The sequence below is a fragment of the Rhincodon typus genome, chromosome 7 (assembly GCF_021869965.1).
Source record: "Rhincodon typus isolate 14 chromosome 7, sRhiTyp1.1, whole genome shotgun sequence".
Taxonomy (NCBI): domain Eukaryota; kingdom Metazoa; phylum Chordata; class Chondrichthyes; order Orectolobiformes; family Rhincodontidae; genus Rhincodon; species Rhincodon typus.
Window position 1 is genome coordinate 45,768,563 of NC_063338.1, and position 12,739 is coordinate 45,781,301.

A 12,739-nucleotide genomic window follows, 5' to 3' on the forward strand; every position below is an offset into this window, starting at 1 on the left:
AACAAGAGTTTTGATTATATAAATTACTATTCACAAATATGTACCACTGACACTAAAAAGTGAATACAAAAGAAAATCCCCTTGTTCAGACAAATGTGAATTCTTCAATTTTCTCATCTAATGGGGAGAGGAAAATCACTGAGATAAAAACAACAACTGAAAATAATTCTTTTAGCAAACAGCCTTTCTCAATGCAAAAATTAATCTTCAAATAGTACCACAGAAAGGAAATTAGCTAAGATTCACAGTTAACAATCTTGCTCTATGTCCATGTCAACCGCAGTTCAACCATTCAGTGCTTTTCTCTTGCTGTAGAAATTGTTGTTCTTCACCTAAGTTTGGTTTCTTGCATCCCAATCCGGATGAATGCAAGTTGAAAAGCTTCAAGTTTGTGTCTCTTTTTAGTGGTGCTTAAGTTCTGTAGTACCAAGGAATTATTTAAAAAGTGCTTAAAGATGTTGGCGTGAACAAAACAGAATCCCCTGTCTTACTTTGTACATGAATAGGAAAAATTTAGACATACCTAAACTTTAAAATCCTCAAACTTTTAACATACCTTTGATATGTTTTGTGACATTTTTCTATATTAAGGCACTACGTAAAGCAATTATTTGTTACTGTTGAAAGTCAAATGAAATTGTTCTGGATTGTCAAGTTCCTTCTGTTGTATTTAAGACACTGTAGTTCATTAATGTGAATGAGTCTGAGATATCAGTCTTCTCCATGGGAGTGTATTGAAACCAATCAAGCTGTTTAAAGCATCCATATAATTGGTAATCTCACAAATGTATAAATAATACATATTGACTAATGTATGAGGAGAGGTTAGAATTACATTCACTGGAAGGTACTAAAAAAATGCACAGTGTTATTGATATGGAAGTAGTAGAGAAAAAGTTTCCATTTATCGGGAGTCCAAAATTTTAGAGGTTATATTTAGAAGCTGGTCACTAACAAGGTCAATAAGATAAAGTTTCTTCACTCAAGAGAATGGGAACAATGCAAAAAAACCTAGGTGCTTTTAATGGGGAACTTTATAGGTACAAGAGAGATGATATGGTTTGAAGAAGTAGGGTGGGAGGAGGCTTTGAGTAATAAAGATTAGTGAAGGCCAGTTTAGTTGAACAGTCTGTTTCCATGCTGAACATGTAATGCAATTCAATGTGAGAGACCCTTTGTGAGACCATGAACTGTAAGAAAATGATGGTATTCTCCTGCATTTTTCCCTTGGGTTTCTTGGTTACAGGTTTGCCTGTCAAGAAACCTTAATGGATTGCTGCATTGCACCTTGTAAATGGTACACATTGTAGTAGCTGTGAGGTGATGACCTAAGGAGTGAATGTTTAAGGTAGTTAGTGAATATCCTTTCTTTCAGATGGAGCTAAGTTACCTTTCCAAGCACGTAGAAAGCAATCCATGACACTCTTGATTTAAGCCTTGCACATGGTGGAGAACTTCTGGGGAGTCAGATGCTGAGCTACTCATCTCAGAATGCCAGCCTCTGACCTGCTCTATTGAGCATAGCATTTTTGTAGATGGTCCAACTCAGTTTTTAGTCAATACTTCGGATTGTGATTATGGAGCATTTAGGAATAGTAATAAGGAGATGCTAAGAGAGGGTGTGTGTGTGTGTGTGTTGGGGGGGGCGGGGGGGGGGGGGGGGCGGGGGGGGGGGGAGGAGGTAGGGGGGTGCCAAAAGTGAAAATTTGGCAGTAAAATAAACAAGTTTATTTGTTTAAATAAGCACTAAAGCTTTTAGACACAATCGAATTATTCAATTTCAAAAATCACTAAATCCTGGTAAGAACACAGAATTCCTACATTGAGTCTGCACTGACCCTCCAAAAAGCACCCTACCCTAACCCCTGTAATCCCACATTTACCATGGCTAATCCACTGAGCCTGCACATGTTTGTACTGTGGGAGGAAACCAGAGCACACAGCAGACATCCACACAGACACGGAGAATATGCAAAAAGTCACCCAAGGCTATAATTGAACCCAGGTCCCTGGTGCTGTGAGGCAGCAGTACTAACATTGTGCAACCGTGCCAGCCCCCTGCAGAGACTTTCAATAGGTTTGCATCCAAATTTCTATGACACAGTGACTTTTCAAAAATCAGTACTGACTTATTTTCTATTAGCAGAATGTACACTGAAATTTTACAGCGAAATAATTCAAATAAAGTGCTTTACATATTTCCTGCCTTACCTTCCATGGCGGCACGCTGTGTATATAGAACCTTCCTCACTACCAACCACAAAATTGTTGACATCACCCAATGGAAAGGACATACAAGTAACAGCCACTGCTTTAGATTGCTTGTGCATCAACTCCATGCTGTCCTGTGCAAAACAAAACATTCTTGTTGACGTATTACTCCCTTCGTGAATCAAGATGAAAAAGCATTTTACCTGTTTAGTTACTGTGCTCTAAAATGTCGTGGAGGCAAGATACATCATAAGGTGTTGTCAGAAACAAAATACTGAAAGTCAGGAGCACAGACAGAGTTTTGATGTTGTGGGCAGGGTCCTCATTCACATCTGATACTACCAAATTTTAAAATAAAATTATTTGGTGCTAAGCAAAAGGAATTATCTTCAGGCTCTGCTTGTAAACATAATCAGAACTGGAGGAGAGGCAAGATGCCTATATTCCCAGCCCAGAGGAGAATGGGTTCAGTGCAACTGAAAAACCCAACATGATTTGCAAATGACACAAAGCTGAGTGGAAGGGTGAGCTGTGAGGAGGATTCAGAGATGCTTCAGTGTGATTTGGACAAGCTGAGTGAATGGGCAAATACATGGCAGATACAGTATAATGTAGATAAATATGTGGTTATCCACTTTGGGAGCAAAAAGAGGAAGACAGATTATTATCTGAATGGCTATGAATTGAGAGAGTGGAGTGTGCAACGAGACCCTAATACACCAAGCACTGTAGGTAACGATGCAGGTGCAGCAGGCAGTCAACAAGGCAAATGGTTTATTAGCCTTCATAGTGAGAGCATTTCAGTACAGGAACAGAGATGTCTTGCTGCAATTATACAAGGCCTTGGTGAGCCCACGCCTGGAATACTGTGTGCAGTTTCGGTCTCCATATCTGAGAAAAGATGTTTTTTTTTATAGAGGGAGTGCAGCGAAGGTTTACCAGACTAATTCCAGGGAAAGCAGGACTGATATATGAGGAGAAGTTAAATCAGTTGGAGTTATATTTACTGAAGTTCAGAAGTTCTGAAGTGGATCTCATTGAAACCTATAAAATTCTAATAGGACTAGAAGGGTAGATGCAGGAAGGATGTTCCTGATTACAGGGAAATCCAGAACCAGTGATCACAGTCTAAGAATACAGGGTAAACCATTTAGGACTGAGATGAGGAGAAATTTCTTCACCCAGAGAGTGATGAGTCTGTAGAATTCACTACCACAGAAAGCTGAGAAGGCCAAAACACTGCATACTTTCAAGGAGTTCAGTATAGCATTTGCAGCTAAAGGGATCAAAGGATAGGGTGAAAAAGCAGGAACAGGCTGTTGTAATGGATGATCAGCCATGATCATAATGAATGGTGGAGTACGTCTGAAGGGCTGAGTGGCCTACTCCTTTTTTTAAATGTTTGTATGATTTGAAAACAAGGATAAAAACTTTAAAGACTGAGGCAATGTTAATACTGGAGTTCATGTTGGTCAGTAAACACGAGTACTGGATAAATAAGTCTAATTATAGGCAGCAGAGTTTTGCATGACGTCAAGTTCATGTAATGTGCTAGATTAGATGGCCAGTCAGGAGAACAGTGTAATAAGGTTCAGAGGTAATGACGCGATGGATGAAAACTTCAGCAACAGATGAGCTGAGGCATGCATGGAAATGGCAATGTAATGGATGTAGAATTAGGCAGTCTTGCTGGTTGTGAAAATGCTGAGAAACTGGGGAGATGAAACAGACTGGACAACTGCTTTGCAGAACATCTACGTTAATGTCCACAAAAATTGCCTGACACCCCAGCACACCACCATCTTTCCACACCAACCTCTCTGTCTCAGGCTTGCTGCAGTGCTCCCAGTGAGGCTCAGCGCAAGCTGGAAGAATAGCATCTCAATATCCGCTTGGGGACCCAACAGCCTTCAGGACTCAGTATTGAGTTCAATAATTTTCAGGCCTGAGCACCTTCTTCCGTGTCCTTTACCTAGCCTATACACGTGGTCTTGTCATCACAGCCAACCTAGTTTCACACAAAATGGTCCCCATCAGTAGATTTTCTTTCTCCTCAGCTCATCATTTTCCAATTTTTTGTCTGTCTAACTGCTGTTGTCTCTCTCTGGGCTCCATCTCTCATTTACTCATTCCCTTCCCCTCCCCTCTCCTTGTCTTCAGAATAAATACCACTCTTCCCTAGCTAGTATCAGTTCTGAAGGAGGGTCACAGGACCCAAAACACTGACTCTGTTTTCTCTCCACAGATGCTACCAGACGTGCTGAGTTTCTCCAGCAATTTCTGCCAGATTTTCAGCATCTGAAGTTCTTTGGGGCTTTCTGTTGCAGATTTAAAATAACTGGCAAAAGAAGTAAAAATGAGATGAGGTGAATATTTTTTGTTATTTCAAGTGATTAAAGTCTGGAAAGCACCTCCTGAGACCGCAGTGGAGGGAGTTTCTATTCAGTATTCAAAAGGACATCAGACTTTTTGCTGACAAGGAAGAATGTGCAGGCCTACAGGTATAAGGTAGAGGAATGGCACCAGACAAATAGCTATATTTGGTGAATTTAGTGCATCCATGATGTGTCGAATGGTTTTCCTGTAACTTTTCCATGATTCTGACGTTACCAGATAATACATTGGGAGCTATGTAGTTTTTGCTGTAACTGTAAATATTGAACAGCTGTGCAATTGATACTTTTCAGAACTGAATAAGCTGTACAAAAAAAAGCCAAATATGCACAGTTAGTAGTTAAATGTAGGAAACTAAAGGAAGAACAGTGGCACAGCGTATTGTGGTTTCAACACATTTGATCATGAAGTAGAAAACAGAAACATATTCAGCTCCTTACAGTGTTTGGATTTCAGGGCAAGTTGTCTGTTGTTAAACGTCAGGAGCAAGGGAGATTAGGGATTTTATAATAGGGGAGATTAGGTGTTTTATAATAGAGATACATAAAAGGCAGAAAACTAAATTCAGAGCATCTTTTTCCAACATAATTTTTGAAATAATAAAAAGACTATTTAATTTTAAAAATCATTCAAATACATATGCCATAATAAAAATGAACAGAAAATCAAAGAACGGTAACAACCATCCACATTTTTAAATTAGATTTCCTTTACCTGTGGCTGAGAAAGCATATCCAAACTCCACGAGCAGATCTTCCCATCAGTAGAAACGCTGATCAGGTTATGAGCATTCTGGGAACCCACAACATTCACACAGTAGACTGGATGCTGTAGGAAGATTATTTTCTGGTTAATACCTTGTCCAATCTGATTATAATAAATATTTTAATCATTTTACCAGTAAATGTAGAGTTAGGAAAATATCTTAAAAATGTTAATTTTACAATTTTTTCAAAAATGAATTTTAATATCTGATCTTTAAGTCCTCACTTCAAATCTTAATTTAGGTAGTTATTATTCTTGAACTGTACCGTGTGAGCAGCAGCAGAGAGTGGTGTTCTTTGGACTGGTGTCCTTTTGTTACTGCGATTATCCCAGAGCACGATCTGGCCAGAATATGTTCCTCCAACTACAAGATTTGGATGAAATCGTGCAAAGGATGCTGACATCACAGATGACTGTTGCAAAACATAATAAATTCAGTCTTCTATCAAGACAAAGGAACAGAGCAGCAATTTTCAATTGCATTACCTAGGTAGTTCCATTTAGGACTAGAATATTATGCTCATTCAGATCCTTTTTAATCTCACATCCATTAGCCAATTTGAATTAAACTTTAAACACAATTTATTTCTCTAGATTTCTTACAAACAATAACAGACCATAGCAGGAGCAGGACAATTGGCCCACCAAATCCACCTGGCCTTCAAAAGTGATTATGGCTGATCTGATAATCCTCAATTCTAATTTCCTGCCTTATTCCCATAACACTCAATTCCCTTAACGATTAGAAATCTGCTTGCCTCAGCCTTAAATATACTTAACTGCGCAGCCTCAACAACCCTCTGTGGTAAAGAAATCCACAGAATCACTATAATGCTGAGAGAAGAAATTCCTCCTCATCTCTGTCCTAAATGTCTTAGTCTAAGATTGTATTCTCTGTTCGTAGACTCTCCCACAAGCAGAAACTATCTCTCTGCATCTACCCTGTCAAACCCCTAAGAATCTTAACATTTCAATGAAGTCTCCTCTCATCCTTATAAATTCAATGTTGTACAGGTCCAACTAATTCCACCTCACACAAGAAAATCTCTTCATAGTCAGGGTCAACTTAGTGAACTTTATATGGACTGCCTCCAATACGGTAAATCATCCAATCGAAAAGGGGACCAAACTACTCTCCGTAGTCTAGCTGTGGTGACTAGTCCCTCATACAGTTTTAGCAAAACCACCTTTTCTCATACGCTATTCTCTGTGGCATAAAGGCTAACAGTCCATTCGCCTTTCCTATTATCTGTTAAAGTTGGGTGCTAGTTTCTTGTGATTCACAAACTAGAATCTGCAAATCCCTCTGTGTTGCAGCTTTCTTGCTGCCTTTCTCATTTAAATAACATCCAACTCTTCTATTCTTCCAGTCAAAATGCATAACCTATCACTTTGCCACATTATATTCCACCTGCCAAGTATTTGCACACTCATTTCACCCATTTATAACTGTAGGCTATTTGTGTCACCCTCACTATTACCTTCCCACTAATTTTCATGTCATTTGAAAACGTAGTGATAAAACATTCACTTTCCTCATCTATGTTATTAATAACATACTGCAAATAATTGTGGCATCTGCAGTGATCTCTGCCGCACTCCACTAGCTACAGGTTGCCAACTGAAAATGCCTCTTTTATCCCAACTATCTATTTTTTTTATTAGTTAGCCAATCCTCTACGCACACTAATATACTCACCCAACATCACGGGCTCATCTTATTAAGTAGTCTTGACTGCAGTATCTTAACAAATGCCTTGTGAAAATCCAAATGTATTATAGCTACTGGCTCCCCTTTATTTCCCCATGTGTTACCTCAAAAATCTGTATTAAATTTATCAGGCATGATTTCCGTTTCATGCATCCATGCTAACATTGCATTGTCATACTGTGTGTTTCTAACTGCAGTTTTATTACATCCTTTATAATAAATTCTAACATATTCCCAATAACAGATGTCAAGCTAACTGGCTTTTGTCTCCTTTTTGAATAAGGGTGTTACATTGGCAGTTTTCTAATCCTGTGAGACTTTTCCAGAATCTAAGGATTCTTGCAAGTTACTACCAGTGTATTCACTATCCCTGCAGCTGCTTCCTTTAAAATCACAGGATGCAACCCATTAGGCCCAGGGAACTTATTGTCCATTAGTTCCATTAGTATCCCTAGTACACTTTTCTAGTGATATTTAGTGTTTATTTCCTTTTTCCACCTCGACTACCACCTGTACTTTAGCCCCATGATTATTTAGTATTTTTGGGACATTATTAATATCTGCTATCATGAAGGTGATGCAAAGTATTTGTTCAACTCTTCTGCCATTTTGTGGCTCCCCATTATTATTTCCCCCAGCCTCATTCTCTGAGAAATCCACGTTCACTGTTTCCTCTTTCTTCCTTTTTATATATTTAAATAAGCTGTTACTACCGGTTTTTATCCCCATTGCTTATTTTCTTTCTCATTATTTTTTGGGTCATGTTTTGATGGTTTTTAAAACCTTTCCAATTCTCTGGTTTACCTCTAATCTTGGCTACACTGTATGTTTTCTTTCTTTCAATTTAATACAGTCCTTTACTTCCTGTTTAATCATTGTTGGTTTAACACTTTCCTATAATCTTCTTTCCTCACTGGAATATATCTTTGCCATGAGTCATGATCTTTTTTAAATATCTGCCATTGTTCATCAAACATCTTTTCTGCTAAATTCTTCTCTCAATCCACTCCAACCAATTCTGCCCTCATTCCCATGTAATTACTCGTTTTAATTTTAGCAGTTATTTCTGATCCAAATTTCTTGTTCTCAACCGAGTGCGAAATTCTACTGGTCACTGCTGCTAAGGGAAACTAAAATAGCCCGATCCTGGTTAGATCTGAATATATTATTCTAGGAAACTATCCTGAATACACCTATGAATTCTTCGTCTTGGCTACCTATGACAATTTTATTTTCCCAATCTGTAAGATAATTAAAATCACCTATAATTAATGTACTGCCTTTTATTAACATGCCTTATTATCTCCTGATTTATTACCTATCCTACATATCAGGTACTGTTAGGTAGCCATAGACCTCTCCAACAAAATGTTGTCTTCTCGTTACTGCTTAACTCCACCAGTATGGATTCTACATGATCTGGTCAAATATCAAATTAGCAAAATACTGCAAGTGTAGAATCTTGTAACCCTTTCCATACTGAGGACACAGGTATAAGCATAATACTAATCTTTGCATATGTGACCCTGCTAATTCACTTCTTAAATGTGAACGATGATTTTCTATCTTGCTATAAAGAGCGGCATGTTTCCTAACCACTTTATCTTGAACACATCAGAGTAACTCAAGAATGCCAAATTTCTCATGAACGAACAATTTATACCAGAGGAGAGTGCTGGTTGGTTGACAAGGTGTCTCTGAGGCACTGTTATGAATAAAACAGTGAAAAATCATAGGTCTCCTATGCTTCCAGGTAGTTCAACCAGCCAATCATTAGGACCTAAAACCTAAACACCAAGTGTCACAATATTACCAAAATTTATACACTACATTCAATTGCATGGTCATTAGAACATTACTTTAGTACTGGCATGATGCCAGATAGATAAGCCATACATCCCAGCAAGTGGCTGGCACATGCCTTCAGTTGTTGGCTATAAGCAGATACGACCTTTCGCATTTGCAACACCCAAAACAAAACGTCCACTGTTAGACAGAATTTTGAAATTGGCTAACATTTGCTGAACAACCTTGACTGTGCTAGCGGCTCAACTGGCAACTAACTTCAGATCAAAAAAAAAAGTTGCTGGGAAAGCTCAGGAGGTCTGGCAGCATCACCGGACCTGAAACATTAACTCTGACTTTTCATCACAGATGCTGCCAGATATTCTGAGCTTTTCCAGCAACTTCTGTTTTTGTTCCTGATTGACAGCATCCGCTTTTAACTAACTTAAGATAATCAGTCAAGGTTGCAACATGATACATTTACACTCACTAGAAGCAACATACATACATAAGCAAGCACTTGTTCCCTGCAAAGAAAGGATTTTAAGCTCTGCATTTTTTTTGAATTACCCGCAAATTTGGAGAGCCTGTATTTCCCCGTTGTTTTCATTACAGCACCACTTCAGTCAAAAAGAGTTGATCAGCCGACCAATCAGCATTTCCTTCTCCCTAAGGATATGTTGTTGCCACTGTTTGAAATGTAAGATTTTCTGTTTGCCTTGATAAGTGTGAGATGAGAAGATTTGCCAACACATCTATCCTTTCAGCTTTATTTCCTACATAAATTATAAATACTTCGATTCCAATATATGCATACTTAACTGTATACAGTGAGGGGCCCTCACTATTTTTCTTTTATTTCTCTTATTTTTGTTTGGAACTGAGAGTTGGGGTTAGGAATTTTTCTTTGAAAAGCAGCTGGTTTTAAAGGAGAAGCAAACAAAGTCAGATGTTTGCTGTTGTGAACTGGCCTGGAAAATACTGCAAAGTAATTACCGTTCTAAGGACACTAGATGATTTGGCACCAAGCTGCTGCTATGCCCAGCACTGGCAGCTAGTTGAATGCTGAATTGGTCAATTGGGGGTGGGGCCAGCCAATCACAAAGAATGTTGACTGGAAAGAAATTTTACAAATGATTCTGACCGGGCTTTTAGAGGATCCGAGACTGCTGCTGTATTTTATCTTCGCTCTCTAGTTTCCAATAGTGTTACTGAATTGTAAAATGTTCTGAGAAAAGAATCCCAGTCTGCAGAAAATAAGTGAATGTTTCTGAAGATCCGCTGAAATTATTTGCATTCACCGGTGACTTCAGAATTCAAACAAGTTCTAAATGTGTACAACCGTTTCTCCCAGGTTTTTATGAAAGTCTGGTATTTATCATTTGAAATGGTTTACTGAACTGGCAAATTACAGTTCACTTAGTTTCTAAATTTTCTCTTAGCCATGTCTGCTATCTGGGTTACTGGGGGTTTATGATCAAAGAAGAATGGGTTTTAGACCGTAGATAAAATATTTGTCTGCCTTATTGTTTATCAGTGTTCTGCTAAAATTATATTGTTACTAATACATTGTTAATTTTTGTTTAAGCTATAAACATGAGTGTCCAAGATCTGTTATTAATAAAGTCTGGTTCGAACAATCGGACGATTTTGAGAGTCACTGAAGGCTTTGATTAAATGTGTTGCAAATCCAGTGATAGTAAGGCTGATTTGATTTGGCTTGCTACCTGTGTCATAACAATAGTAATAATAATCAATGGTCAATGCGGTTGCATGATACGTTTATTATAAAGTGGTATGACCAGCTTTTCTAGACAGAAAGTTACAATCTCTCAGAACTGTTTGAGCTGGAAGGCAAAACAGAGAAAAAAATTGACTTGCATTGTTCATATCTTATCCCTACCAGCTGAATATTGATGAGATTAGAAAATAACTTTTTTGTTGAAGCTGGATTTTTCAGCAATGCAACTAACACTGGGATAGGTGACATCTATTTGTGAATGCATTAATCTAATCCATTGTTACAAAATCCCTTACAGCTAGCATATGACACAAAGCAAATATGTAACACTATCACCAACACACATGTTGAAAATTAATGTATATGCTAGAGTGATTAAATCATTAAGTTGACAAGCATGAGAAAGTCTTAAGCAATGGTCTACATTTCTAATTGAATTAAACAATGGCTTTGGCTGAACAAGAACTCATACTGTACCTGGCAATGGAAGACATATTCTGGAGTCGTTTTTTTAAATTTCATGTTCCACACAAGAGCTACACCATCTGGCTCATGAGGAACATCTTCATTGTTATTATATGAAGCAACAAGAAGTTCTGGATACTGTTGACAGCAAAATCAGAAAAGAAACATTAACAGGAAGAGTAGGCTGCCTGAGACACAGCTATACTATGCTATTAGTTGTACATCAACCACTATTGCAAACAGATGAGGCTGCAAACTGTTGCATATCTGCAAATTTAGAATCTTGACAGAATCAGTGAGGGGTTTGGTGAAATAAAAACAGTTCATTACTAAGGATAGTGATGAGATTTAAATGTTAAAACTGCAAGTTAAACACATAATATTTAAATGATGGACTACAACCACTCATTTTTCTGTACAGCTCTTTCCTGATTTAGACTCTGTGTGTCTCAGGCAGAATTCTTCAATCTGACCGACTGAGGATGCACAACATTTATGCCTAATTCACACAGATCTCCTGTAGAATATGCTGCATTGGTTCAGGCTCAATCTCTAACGTAAAACACTGTTTGTCTCTCCATAAATGCAACCAGGCTTGTTGAGTATTTTTAGCATTTTCTGTTTTTATTTCAGAAATCCAGTATCTGCATAATTCTACTTTTGGATTAAGGTAGAGGCTAAAATATATCATAAGCTTAACCAATGTGTTCATTTATTGGGAGATTGTTATGATATATAAAACGATATTTTCTAACTGTAAATTAGTTTTCAGAATCAGAAAAGTTTTTAGCATTAATTATGAACTTAATACATTTATAAGGACTCAGTCACACTGTATTTAATACATAGCTTCTTCAAGGGTTTCCATACCAAGACTAAGACTGCAAAAGTAAAACATTAACAGTGGACATCTGGGAGAAGTATGTAATCTATGACCGAATGCATACATGTGAACTCCAGTAGTTGTATGGTTTTAAGGGCCAGCAATTTTTCTACCAACATGTTCAACCTGACTTCCCTAGCTATCATTAACTAGTATCTAACTTAAATGGGATAAGTCAAGGAAAGACAGCTATGGATACTGTTTGGGGAGAATGACCTCTCAGAGGAAATAGCAACAGCTAATTTTGTTTTCTCACCACAGTTGGCCTACTGCATGGAAGAGGAGGAATAAGCCTGTAAAAGCTACAATAGGGGATTCAATTGTATTGTGATGCCACTACAAGCCACTCTTCCCAGACAGTGTCTCTTGCCACAAACAAGATTCCATGATGGTCTGTTGCCTCCTGGGTGCTAGAGTCAAGAATGTTTTAGAGCAGCAACAGGACATTCTGGAGTGAAGGGGTGAGCAGCCAATGGTCATAGAACACATCAGTACCAACACAGGGAAAAATAAGGGATGATGTCCTAAAAGTACAATATAGGGAGTTAGGAAGTGGTGAAACAACACAAGCTGGAGCACTGGAGCAGGATCAAAACTGATGTCCAAGGGGGAGTATTTGCTCTAACAGTTGGGGAGGATTTAAACTAGAATAGCCGGGAGGTGGGAACCCATACAGGGAAACAAGAGGGAGGGAAACAAGGTCAAAAACAAAATACAGAATGGATAATAAGAAAAGCGATAGAGAATTCAAGGGCAAGAATCAACCAGGTCAACAGTGCAAAAT

General features: G+C 38.1%; 1 protein-coding gene across 1 annotated transcript in view; it reads right to left on the reverse strand.

The window, feature by feature from the left end:
* LOC109937212 (cytoplasmic dynein 1 intermediate chain 2-like) overlaps positions 1-12,739 on the reverse strand; it is a 76,852-nt gene that overhangs the window by 2,121 nt on the left and 61,992 nt on the right. Inside the window, exons 9-12 of the mRNA XM_020535815.2 lie at positions 11,085-11,210; positions 5,637-5,783; positions 5,320-5,433; positions 2,212-2,345 (exon numbers count right to left, since the gene is read on the reverse strand). Of these exons, the coding sequence (XP_020391404.1) occupies positions 2,212-2,345; positions 5,320-5,433; positions 5,637-5,783; positions 11,085-11,210 (521 nt within the window). The remainder of the gene's footprint in view (positions 1-2,211; positions 2,346-5,319; positions 5,434-5,636; positions 5,784-11,084; positions 11,211-12,739) is intronic.